General features: G+C 43.4%; 1 protein-coding gene across 1 annotated transcript in view; it reads right to left on the bottom strand.

Moving 5' to 3' along the window:
- The window catches only part of LOC126260337 (uncharacterized), a 568,591-nt gene extending 557,093 nt beyond the window's left edge, over window positions 1-11,498 (bottom strand). Inside the window, exon 1 of the mRNA XM_049957662.1 lies at window positions 11,404-11,498. Within this exon, the coding sequence (XP_049813619.1) occupies window positions 11,404-11,485 (82 nt within the window). The 5' untranslated portion in view covers window positions 11,486-11,498. The remainder of the gene's footprint in view (window positions 1-11,403) is intronic.
- Window positions 11,499-12,776: the final 1,278 nt, after the last annotated feature.

The raw sequence follows: 12,776 nt of genomic DNA, 5'->3' as shown, positions 1-12,776 counted from the left end.
GCAGTGTGGTGTGGGACAATGGAGCTGCAATAATTCAGAGGCGGCGTCAGGCGCCTCTGGAGGGAACGACATGACAAGACCTCGTTTGCAGTACTGGGCCATGGAGAGCGCACTGCCCGGTTTTATTTACGTCTCGGAGTGCCTGGTGCAGGAGCTTGCCCGTCGAGCAGCGGCACCTCGGAAGATGTGGGTCGTTGGCTGCTGTTAGCCAGTTATTAGCATCCACGTGTCTATGGAGAATGGGGCGGTCGCTGTCGTCATGGGTATGGGAAACTGAAGGAAGCAACTGATCACAGAAAGCAGGCATCCGAAGCGTGCTTCGGGTAGATAAAGTAGAATAACCGCGAGGACATCAGTGGAGGCAGCCCAGTGGAGTCTGGACGAAAGCTGCAGCGACTTCCTACCAACAAGAGGCATAGGTTCCTGTTCCGGGTGATCGGACCGTGTCTGCCGTCCTGGCACCATGGAGAGTTCTGCTGTCGAGACACAGGCAGAAGTTAAATATGCTGTGCGCCAATATGGAGACATCTCTTTCTGGCTGTATTTCAGGTTAAGCTGTGGCAGTTGTTCTATTATCATAACAGTGGGGCCACTGCAAGGCCTAGTGTTGCTGTAGCAAATACACTTCAGTAGCAGATGATTCTGGAAGGATTACATGCTAAGAGTGTACCTTATTTTATTATCAGTTGTTTGAGGTAGTATTCCCTCCGTTGATTGATTCTATCTGTATGAATTTTGAGGCTGTTGTTTGTCGCCTTAACTGGTATGCTGAGCTAGAAACTTCATATCTGATTTTATTTTATTTTGCAATTCCTTCCAATTGCAGGGTTACTACTGGTGCTACTGATACGATTGTATGTTGTTTTCTGGCCTCCTGCTTATTTTAAACCATAAAATTATTTTGTCTGGCAGGCTGTTTGGCACATGTTACACCATATAGTAAATTAATGCATATTTGCAGATTGAGTGCTGATCATTTTCCTTTCACTCATGCTATCTGGTTTACTGAATTCTTTGTTAATAAATGTGTTTCAGACTTGTTAATCATTTATGCCCACACAACGTCCAAACACTTATTTTCTGGCACCGTTTCCTGTGCAAGTGTATATTGTTTCAGTACTAAACTAAACCTTAAGTTAAAATATGTTACTAGTGCAGAGGAATAAGTCACTAATATCCGTGTCAGTACCGGCAGTTGTAGTAGGTTACCTACCTGCTGTATTTCGCTTATTACTTACGTAATACTATCATTGATAGACCTTCGCAACTAGAGCCACGAAGATGCAAAGTAGGGTCCACTGAGTTAAGGAACGGTTTGGAGTATCGAATATCGCAGTGATTTTTGTGACAGAATAGAGGGACGAGAATGGATTCAACGTTGAAGTCATACATCGATCCGTCTGAGACGTTTCCTGCTCTCGTTGGAACAAATTGTAAGTTGATTCTAGACTCTGACTGCAGACACAATGTACGCGAACAGTTAAATATAATGCACAGAGAAAGTTCAAAAACTCCTCATAGAGGTGGTGCGCACGACTTTGCTCTGTTTCAGTAGCTGATGTGAAGGTTAACCGCAGGACAAAAGGAAAGAATTGAACACACTACACTGGTAATGAATGGACGAAAGATGTTAATTAAACTGAACACTGGCACATGTGAGGGACACAGGGTATCAGAGTGTGATTTTAACAACTGTGCTTTGGATTTCTGATGCTTTTATTTCTTTCCTTTCGAGAGGAGCAGCCATTGTGAAATAATCGTTCAACAGTCAAATATTTTGTTGATAAGGCGGTAGTCAGAATTTCCAAATGGTTCAAATGGCTCTGAGCACTATGCGACTTAACTTCTGAGGTCATCAGTCGCCTAGAACTTAGAACTAATTAAACCTGACGAACCTAAGGACATCACACACATCCATGCCCGAGGCAGGATTCGAACCTGCGACCGTAGCGGTTGCTCGGTTCCAGACTGTAGCGCCCAGAACCGCACGGCCACTCCGGCCGGCAGTCAGAATTTGATGAAATCTCAGTGAATTTGTTGCTTCCTTTTTCCAGTCTTCCCAATGTAATAGGAAGAAGTAATTGGGTCATCAGGAAGGATCTAAGCAGCCAGAAACAAACTACTTCAAAATCTTGACCTCTCATCACTTTTGACTACATTTTCTCCTGTTCCACCTCTAGCCGACCGCCTCCAGTTTATACAAACCAACATGATGTTGAATCTGATCATCCTGAACATTTTTTGCTGAAGCCTTATGGCACATGAATCGTTCTCTACTTCATGTGTTTCGTAATTTAATCTATATGAAGTCATAGAATTGCCCTAAAATAATTAGTACTACTGCTAATGTTGCTTCTACTGTTCTTACCAGTAAAAACACAAAACTGTGTCGCTTCGAAAGCGTAAATAATGATGGTGAATGGTTTGATTTGTTAAAGATACATGCATGACACAGACAGGTGACATGCTATTTGGAGTGAATTGCGGAAAAAACAGTGCTACCCGATTAGTCAGCGACTAGAACCTCTTACGTAGGGTTCACGTGCCATTTATTTCAAGAAAATGATTTTTTATCATTGGGCAGCGATTTTCATTTTATTGGCTCCTGTTATAGTTTTGATTTTCAGTTACCACATGCGGAAGATACAGGAAGCATTACCTGTTAATCTGCAAGGAGGGTCATATTAGTCGCCGTTTGAATGAAATAACCAACAACAACAATGGAACGTGCAAATCACAAAGACTCCGATTTGTTAGGAAACGTCATCTCCAATGCACGTTCGGCATCTCACATCTCAAATCTTTGAAATACTTTTTGCTTTATTGGGACTTATTCTCTCTCGCAACACAAATAGTGTGTGATTAACAGAAAACTAGTCAAATTTACTTAGTTTCAGAATAGTTTCCCAGCATCAAAGCCAGCCCTTTTCACAACCCTTTACCTCGCAACGAAACATTGATCCACTGATACCTGACAAAAAATGTCCCTCCTTAACCCAGTGTAATACCTAATCAACATATGCAACAGATTCTTGAACCGCTGAATATCTTCAGTCCCTCAGATATCTCAAATAATAAATTCTTACATTTCATTCTCGACCATTCCATATGATATAAAATCAAAGCAATTGCAGAGTTGTGTTCGAGTCCATGACAATACGAATAAATCGTTAGTTACCCGTTCGTTTCTTGCGGCCGATGTTCACTGGTGTGCAAACCGTACGGACGAAAGTAACTCTTGCATAATGTGCAACTACCAAGTAACGGAGCTATAAAACACTTGGACCACACATTGAAAGAACGGATACCGGACAGTACAGAAGGTAACTGAAGTAGATAATGGGATTAAAATAATGACGGTAATATTCACAGAGAGTAAATACACTGATGTCACCGCGATTCATGATGGTGCCCTGGACATCATGAATGGCGGGACAGGGCTCGTAACTGGGTGTTAGATGACCACAGACAGCAATGCATGTTCTGCAAGATACCCCAATGCTGTCCACAAGGTTGGTAAGAATTTCTTGTGATACGGCGTTCCATTCCTCCACCAATGCGGTTGACAAGTGCTTGATGGTTGTTAGTGCGGGTGGACGCCCTGATATACATCTTCCTGGGGAATCCCGCTAGTGCCCCATGGGATTCAAGTCGGGAGAACGGGCAGGACAGTCCATTCGCCGAATATCCTCTCGTTCCTAGAGCTTTTCTACCTGCTATATTGTCACGGTCAGCATTAAAAATGACTGGGTGGAAGTCACGAAGAAAGATACTTAGAGGAACGAAACAGGACGAAACTACACTACTGGCCATTAAAATTGCTGCACCAAAAAGAAATGCGGATGATAAACGTATTCATTGGACAAATATATTGTCCTAGAACTAACATGTGATTACATTCTCACGCAATTTGGGTGCATAGATCCTGAGAACTCAGTACCCAGAACAACCACCTCTGGCCGTAATAACGGCCTTGATACGCCTAGGCATTGAGTCAGAGCTTGGATGGCGTGTACAGGTACAGCTGCCCATGCAGCTTCAAAACGACACCACAAGTCATCAAGAGTAGTGACTGGCGTTTTGTGACGAGCCAGTTGCTCGGCCACCATTGACCAGACGTTTCAATTGGTGAGAGATCTGGAGAATGTGCTGGCCAGGGCAGCAGTCGAACATTTTCTGTATCCAGAAAAGCCCGTACAGGTCCTGCAACATACAGTCGTGCATTATCCTGCTGAAATTTAGGGTTTCACAGGGATCGAATAAAAAAGTGCCGTCCATGGGAACAAGAGGTGACCGAGTCGTGTAACCAATGACACCCCATACCATCACGCCGGGTGATACGCCAGTATGGCGATGACGAATACACGCTTCCAATGTGCGTTCACCCCGATGTCGCCAAACACGGATGCGACCATCATGATGCTGTAAACAGAACCTGGATTCATCCGAAAAAATGACGTTTTGCCATTCGTGCACCCAGGTTCGTCGTTGAGTACACCATCGCAGGCACTCCTGTCTGTGATGCAGCGTCAAGGGTAGCCGCAGCCATGGTCTCCGACCTGACAGTCCATGCTGCTGCAAACGTCCTCGAACTGTTCGTGCAGATGGTTGTTGTCTTGCAAACGTCCCCATCTGTTGACTCAGGGATCGAAACGTGGCTGTACGATCCTTTACAGCCATGCGGATAAGATGCCTGTAATATCGACTGCTAGTGATGCGAGGCCGTTGGGATCCAGCACGCCGTTCCGTATTACCCTCCTGAATCCAACGATTCCATATTCTGCTAACAGTCATTGGATCTCCACCAGCGGAGCAGCAATGTCGTGATACGATTAACCGCAATCTCGAAAGGCTACAACCCGACCTTTCTCAAAGTCGGAAACGTGATGGAACGTATTTCTCCTCCTTACACGAGGCATCACAACAACGTTTCACCAGGCAACGCCGGTCAACTGCTGTTTGTGTATGAGAAATCCGTTGGAAACATTCCTCATGTCAGCACGTTGTAGGTGTCGCCACCGGCGCCAACGTTGTGTGAATGCTCTGAAAAGCTAATCATTCGCATATCACAGCATCTTCTTCCTGTGGGTTAAATTTCGCGTCTGTAGCACGTCATCTTCGTGGTGTAGCAGTTTTAATGGCCAGTAGTGTAGAATACGCCCATCCAGAAATAGAAAACGATAATTCTCCATCAAACTGTACCCTTGAGATATTCACACGAGGGAGGAGCAGATTAGCACAACAACACTGACCGGTAAGTGATCAATTTCAAAAATTTGGATTTCAGGTACATCAATGCTATATTATGTTTCCACGTACAGCAACACCTGTAACCTCCACACTATTTTTTGTTTCCGTCTGAAATTTAGCCTAACTTTACCTCCCTTTCTATAAAAGTCTACGTATTACCAAAATCTGATCCTTAGACGCCAGGAAGGCAACTAGCCCAGACGGTCTCTCCGTAAGATTTTCACTATGCAACAAATATAGCACCATTCTTATCCATCATATATCAGAGATCATTGCAACAGCGGAAAGTTCCACGGGACTGGAAGACGCGCCAGGTCATAGCAATCTATAAAAAGGGTAGAAAATCGGATGAACGTAATTACCGGCCTATTTCACTGACATAGATTTGTTGTAGAATCATGGAACATAATTTGTGGTTTAAAATGGCTCTGAGCACTGTGGGACATAATGACCTTTCTAGACTCTAAGAAGCTCATCTGCAGAAACCAGCAAGGTTTTAGAAAACAGCGGTTATGCGAGACACATTTGGCCCACTTTGTGCATGATATACAACAGGCTCTAGATACCGACTCCCAGGTTGATGCCATATTTCTCGACTTTCGAAAGGCGTTCGACTCAGTTCCGCACTGTCGCCTGCTACAAAAAGTGGGCGCTTACTGTCTATCCGATGACATATGCGGTTGGATAGAAAGTTTTCTAACGGACAGGAAGCAGTATGTTGTCCTGAACGGGGTGACTTAAACAGAAACAAGCGTAACTTCTGGTGTGCCCCAGGGCAGCGAAATAGTTCCTCTGCTTATTACGATTTACATAAACGATCTGGTTGGCGGTATTGACAGCGGCCTTAGACTGTTTGCCGATGATGCTGTAGTCTACAGGCAAGTAGTATTCCACGAAAGTTGAGGATTTGCAGAAAATAAATGCGTGGTCTAATGAGTGGCAGTTATCTCTCAATATTAGTAAGTGTAACCTACTGCGTATAACAAGGCGAAAATCCCCATTAATGTACGAGTACAAAACAAATGCCCAGTCTTCGGAAGCGGTAACGTCCGTCAAGTACCAGGGTGTGACTTTTCGAAATGATCTCAAATGGAATGATCAGATTACACAAGTAACGGGTAAGGCGAACTCTAGTTGTGATTTTTTGGTAGAATCCTGAAGCGATGCAGTCCTTCAACAAAGGAAATAGCTTACAAGACGTTAGTTCGTCCAGTCTTGGAGTATTGTTCGTCTGTGTGGGACCCTTACCAGTTGCGTCTGATTCAAGAGATTGATAAGGTCCAAAGAAGAGCGGCTAGATTCGTGACTGGTACATTTATCCATCGCGAGAGCGTTACAGATCTCTTAGAAAGTTTGAAGTGGGACACTCTTGCAGATAGACGGCGAGCTAAAGAGAAGGGGCTGCTCACTAAATTCCGAAATCCGATCTTCACCGAGGATGTAGTGTATATATTATTACCACCAACTTTCAAATCGCGCAATGATCACCATTCTAAAATAAGGGAAATAAGAGCTCGTACTGAGGAGTCCAGACATTTGTTTTTCCGTCGAGCGATCCTCGTGAGGAACAGAGGGAGGGGGGGGGGGGATATCACTTTGTCGCGAATTGTGCCCTCCGCCACACACCGCTTGGTGACTAGTGGAGCATATATGTAGATGTAGAACCATGTACTCGCAAACTGTTATCCAACTTAGACCTGTATGCTAAACAGGACCTAATTTCAATTTAACTATAACTGGTCTGGCTACAACTTGTCTTCATATTTAATACGCAACTTAAGTAAAACAATTATCTGGCCGTAACCAAAATTGCCACTTATCTCGCGTGTTGACGACATTGTTGAAGATTTTTCGACAGCACAAAAGCAAACAGTAAGCATGCACCGGCTAAGCTAGATCTCTGTTTCTAAATAAAATTCCCAAACTACACCGTACCACATTTGGTAATAAGTAATGATAAACAGGGTGGCGGGGAGAGTAACTATTAATATTTTTTAATGATGTTCCAAGGCAACGTTTTTAGAATGAGGTATATGTTCAAACAGACAGAGTAATACTTCGTGGGAACTTCACACAAGACACTGGACTAAACAACACTATGATTAACAAAGTGAACAATGGTTTAAAGAAGGTACAATGTTAGCAGAGGATTTCTATAAAAAATCAAACAGATTAGACAGTTAATATGACTCAGGGAAGTGGGGTGGTCTTTCTCTCAGCTGTGAGCTAGTGAACCAAGTTAACAATATTCCGATGATCATTTCTACAGATTAGGTGTGCAGCGCTGTTCTCTTTCGTCAAGCTTCTTCCCTTCAAAAATAACATTATTCAACGTTTATATTCCTTTCACTTTCCAATATATACATCATATTCATCCTTGGCGTCCATTACAATAAGTTTTCTTCATTTAACAGATACAGACACAAGTCAACACAGCACTACAGAATACATCATTCACCTACCACACTTCAACTATGGATGCATCAGACTGCGCAGAGCAAAGACTGTGCCACGCCAAGGCCAAAGATATCTCAACAGTAACGTAATTTTCTCTCTCTCTCTCTCTCTCTCACGTGTACGTCGATAGCATACAAAACTCCAAAAGTCATGACCACCTTACACACCTCGACCAACAATGCTGGACATATCCTTATATGATGAGGTAGAAACACGTATTGTACCCAGGGACGTTTTCCAACATGATCTTTAGACTGTGGGAAGGTATGTTGTTGCTTGAGCGTGCTGACATCCAAATCTTTGAACATAGTACACTAATGATCAACGTTAGTGTGACACTGTGCTCGTAGGTGTGTGCGTCTTTTCAGAGCTGCGTTCGGCAGTGACTTTAGTTTTATGGATGACAGTGAGCGAACACGTCGAAGAGCGCAGGTGAAGCAGCTCTCTGAAGGGTAGGAAATTCCGCGAATGGACTGGTTTACCCGTTACTCCGACTTAAAAGGCGTCGAGTGCGTGTAAGATGCGTTGGCGAGTCGTATAGGCAGTTGTCAACCGCTCTGCTGAACGAATGGAACGCCTTTCCACAAAAAACTCCTTACATGCCTTTTAGTCAGCACGGGAGCACACTGCGAAGTATGCAGTGCCGTCCCTGATAATAACTCGAAGAATTCAGAACCATGTCCCACCTTTTGTAATTTTCGGGGAACCAACATGAATCGTGGTGGCCCCAACGTATTTACTGTCTTCGAATAATAGTGATATTTGAGGTGGTCTCGTGGCGTATTTCTTTTAGTTACTGTGCTATACTGTATATGTATGGATCAGGTTTCATCGAACTATGTTACTTGGTAGTGACATGGCATGAAAAAGTTACTGTCGTCCTTAACTTTTAAATACCAGTCTACTAATTGGCTACTGTATCGGTCAGACGACTGTGAACTCGTCCGCAGTAGATCTGTTGCTGTCTTGTTGCATGTCAGTGTGAAACACTTCACAGCGCGGACGATTGCCTGTAATTAACGTCCTCTTGTGATGGATTGATCACCGGCCCACGCGTTTTATGTTCTCGCTCCAAAAGACTCCAGACATAAGTCTGAATCTTGGTGCAGAATAATGACAAGCAGTTTGATGAAGCATTATCGTTTTTATGTTCCGGGCGGGCATATACTAATTTCGTCCTGTTTCATACATCAAAAATGGCTCTGAGCATTATGGGACTTAACTGCTGAGTCATCAGTCCCCTCGAACTTAGAACTACTTAAACCCAACTAACCTAAGGACATCACACACATCCATGCCCGAGGCAGGATTTGAACCTGCGACCGCAGCGGTCGCGCGGTTCGAGACTGTAGCGCCTAGAAACGCTCGGCCATTCCGGCCGGCCTTTCATGCATCAAACCATCTTTCTTTTTGAGTAGCATCCAGTCCGTGACCGTGACCATGAGGTCGTATTCCAAAACAGAAACTTCGTCACTGAAAGTAATTCGTGATAAAGGATTACACTATAGAAAATGCCTTTCCTACAAGTAATATGGAAGCTTCCTAGGACAATGAGATCAAAACCGTTCAGGAATTGTAACTGTGTGAAGTATTACTATTCAATTTATTATAGTCATGGTTCTGTCCTTTTACGGTATTCACATGGTAGATGTTCGTGTTATTGTCAATAATTCTGTACTGCTGCCATGAATTTCCGTTAGATATTCACATCTAAAAACGTAGCAATAAATTACATAACACAGTGTTAACTAGACTGGCATTGCTGAAATATCATTAAACATTACAATATTTATTATTACTGTTACTATTATTATTATGTATTGCGGATGTACTGCGTACATCGCATTGTTAACTTACTAGGGATGCCTAGTCAGAATTAAAATGGAATAATATGGAATAATATGGAAGCTTCCTAGTACAATGAGATCAAAACCGTTCAGGAATTGTAATTGTGTGAAGTATTACTATTCAATTTATTATAGTCATGGTTCTGTCCTTTTACGGTATTCACATGGTAGATGTTTCTGTTATTGTCAATAATTCTGTACTGCTGCCATGAATTTCCGTTAGATATTCACATCTAAAAACGTAGCAATAAATTACATAACACAGTGTTAACTAGACTGGCATTGCTGAAATATCATTAAACATTACAATATTTATTATTACTGTTACTATTATTATTATGTATTGTGGATGTACTGCGTACATCGTATTGTTAACTTACTAGGGATGCCTAGTCAGAATTAAAATGCGGCTGCAATGTCCTAATCTTGCTAGATGAAAGAAACATATAAATATAAACTAAAACAAATAAATATTTCCGTAACATCACATCGAATTTAATGTGTAGGAACATGTAGTGACTGGGATTAACGAAAGTGTCTCTTGAAGTATCGATACGTACGAGACTGTGTGTCAGACAACAGCTATAGTTTTGACGCCTTCCTCCATTGCTTCCCCTTGGAAGAAAGGACTTCCTGGTGGTCTGAATGTATAATAGAATTCAAGTTGACAACGTCTTTGGAGCATGTGTTCTAGAAGAAATGATGGAAATATTGTATTACTGTCAGAATTTTGGAATACGAAATTTATCACGTCAAATTAGTACAAAATGTCAAGCTTTGGATTAATATCCTCCATTATCTACGCTAGGAGAGTAACTGAAAGTCTCTGCTGCGACGAGAGTTCACAGATATAAATGATGTAGGCGTGCCCATGTGGCCAGAGATTATGCCATTCCAGCGATGGTACATCACGTCCACTGGCACACACTGCAGCATTTATTTTAGCTGTATTAGACCATAGATGCTGAGGAAGATGTACTATTGTTGGCGCTTGTGAAACTCTGGTCAGACGCACCATTATAACTTATGTCTGTGGATATCCCTCATCTCAGTGACAGTTGTTTCCCTCCTCTTCGAAGACAATCAACTACATATCAGAAACTTCTGGATCTGATGAAAAGTTTGTCGAGAATATCTGAAATACTAAAATATTTGACTTACCATATCATCGAGAGAGCCCTCGGAGTCAGGCCAGATATTAGGAAAGTCGCAGAATGCGGCATTCTCCACGGAATTTGAGGCACTTTTATATTAAAGGCCGCCAAATGTAGTTTACATTGTATCATGCAAAACTCATGAAATAACGGTTCCACATTTATGAGACGAACGGCAGAGAAAAGGTGCCGAAGATATCACCATAATTGAATCACTTTTTTTCTGTCCATGTCAACGTAATTGAGCTTTTCAATACAGAAACTGGAGTTTACACCTTCAAATAATCGTACAAATTTCTAAACAGTCACTACTCGTTGTATCGAAAAGCAGCAGCAAGTGTAATTTTGGATAATGGTGTCATTTTTGAATGATCTTTCTTTCCGAACTCACCAAAAACCTGTAGCTCGGTCGGTTTGCGTTTACAGCATAAGCTGACAAGTAGGATCGACTTGGGCGTTAAGGTGGACAGAAGTGAGAATAACGTAAATTAGCTTGAGGCTGGGGGCCACCTTCGATTCTTATACAAGCAACAACTCGATCAGTTTCACTAACACAAGATGAGGATACATTGATGTAAGCACAGAGAAGTGGTCAAAAAATATATCCTTTGTCAGTATCAAATATCATTAGCATCTTGATATTTCTCTATATGTTGCATTTTTACGCTTGATAGGAGGTAACCTTCGCTACTCACCTTGAGCTGAGACAGATACCGGCGAAATCACGCTCAGCAGAAACGCTGCGGCGAGTTGGAAGGCCGCTCCAGTGGTCTTCATCTTTGGTGTATGGAATCCAATGTCAGTTCACTTGGTCTGCGTAATATTGGCACACTGTATTATGAGAACACTGTTTGATGACGTCACACGGGTTAGAATCACACTGCATCACGTCCAAAATATACACCAGTACACTTATCTCCTTTAGATGCTTTGTTAGCGCCAATTGTATTTTTGATTTTTTTCTAAGAACTACAAAAACACGGAAAGGGGATTTAGTTGAAGGCCCAATAGATTTTAAGGAATCAAATGTGTTTGGATGCTATTTGCTACTCTACGTCACCGGGTCGAATCAATTTCCTCTCTTTTCTATTGCACGAGTGAGTACTAGGTAGCTGCATGCAAATCAGACAGCACTATAGCAATTACTTTTTCGTTCATTGAGACACCTGAAGATTATTGTATGTAAAAATCTAGCAGATATAAGTGTTTGATTTTATTTGTAACCCCATTTTAAAGCAATGAGTGAGTACGGCATTGCTGACGCAAGTTATTATTTATTTCCCCGCAAATATTGTGCATCCGTCACATTTGACCTTGCACGTGTCGAAGGTTTTGGAGAATGGACGTTCCACAAAAGTAGGTCCACTACTTTTTTTTTTTAACGGCAGACGAGAACCGGTGCCGCAAAGAGTGGCTCGCGCCGCGCCGCCTGGCGCGATTCCAGGCCGGGCCGCCGCCTCGCCAGTCGCCACTGGCGCCAGTGCGCCGCCGCCAGCACGTTCCGCCGCTGGCGCTGTAGCCGCGCGTGTTCCGCGGACGCCACTGCCGCCGGCCGCCGAGGTGCGGGAACGGCCCGCCTTCCGCACGCGCATGCGCCGCGCGCCTCCGCCACTCGTCGCTCTCAGGAGACGGCCGGCTTCCGCACACCTCGCACGCCGGGTGCCAAACGCCGGCTGCTCCACCCGCGCGGTGACGCGAAGCCTCGGGACAATTCGCGGCGTCGAAAGAGCGGACTCCAGCGGCCGAGGTGAAGAGCTCTCCATGGTCCAAATGCACGAAGTACGACTGCTGATCGCAGAACACGTAACACACGACTCGCTCTGAAGTATACCGATTAATTTACTGTAAATATGCAAGCCGAACCTGGGTAAGAAAACAACAGGTACTCCGCCTCCATGCGAGTTGTGCCACACAACCGTGAGGTTGTGATGGAGGGGTCAATTGTATAAGATATGTATAAAGCTTTTTTTTTTAGTGAAAGCACAGAGAAAAATTTATAGCTCTTGGTGTAGCTTGGGAGCTTAGCGAGTAAACACGGGTCTTAGCACAGGTCTCCACGCAGTCGCAC

This window comes from Schistocerca nitens, chromosome 5, assembly GCF_023898315.1.
Source record: "Schistocerca nitens isolate TAMUIC-IGC-003100 chromosome 5, iqSchNite1.1, whole genome shotgun sequence".
NCBI lineage: Eukaryota > Metazoa > Arthropoda > Insecta > Orthoptera > Acrididae > Schistocerca > Schistocerca nitens.
The sequence above is the reverse complement of the archived record's forward strand: the minus strand, read 5'-3'. Positions and strand labels throughout refer to the sequence as shown.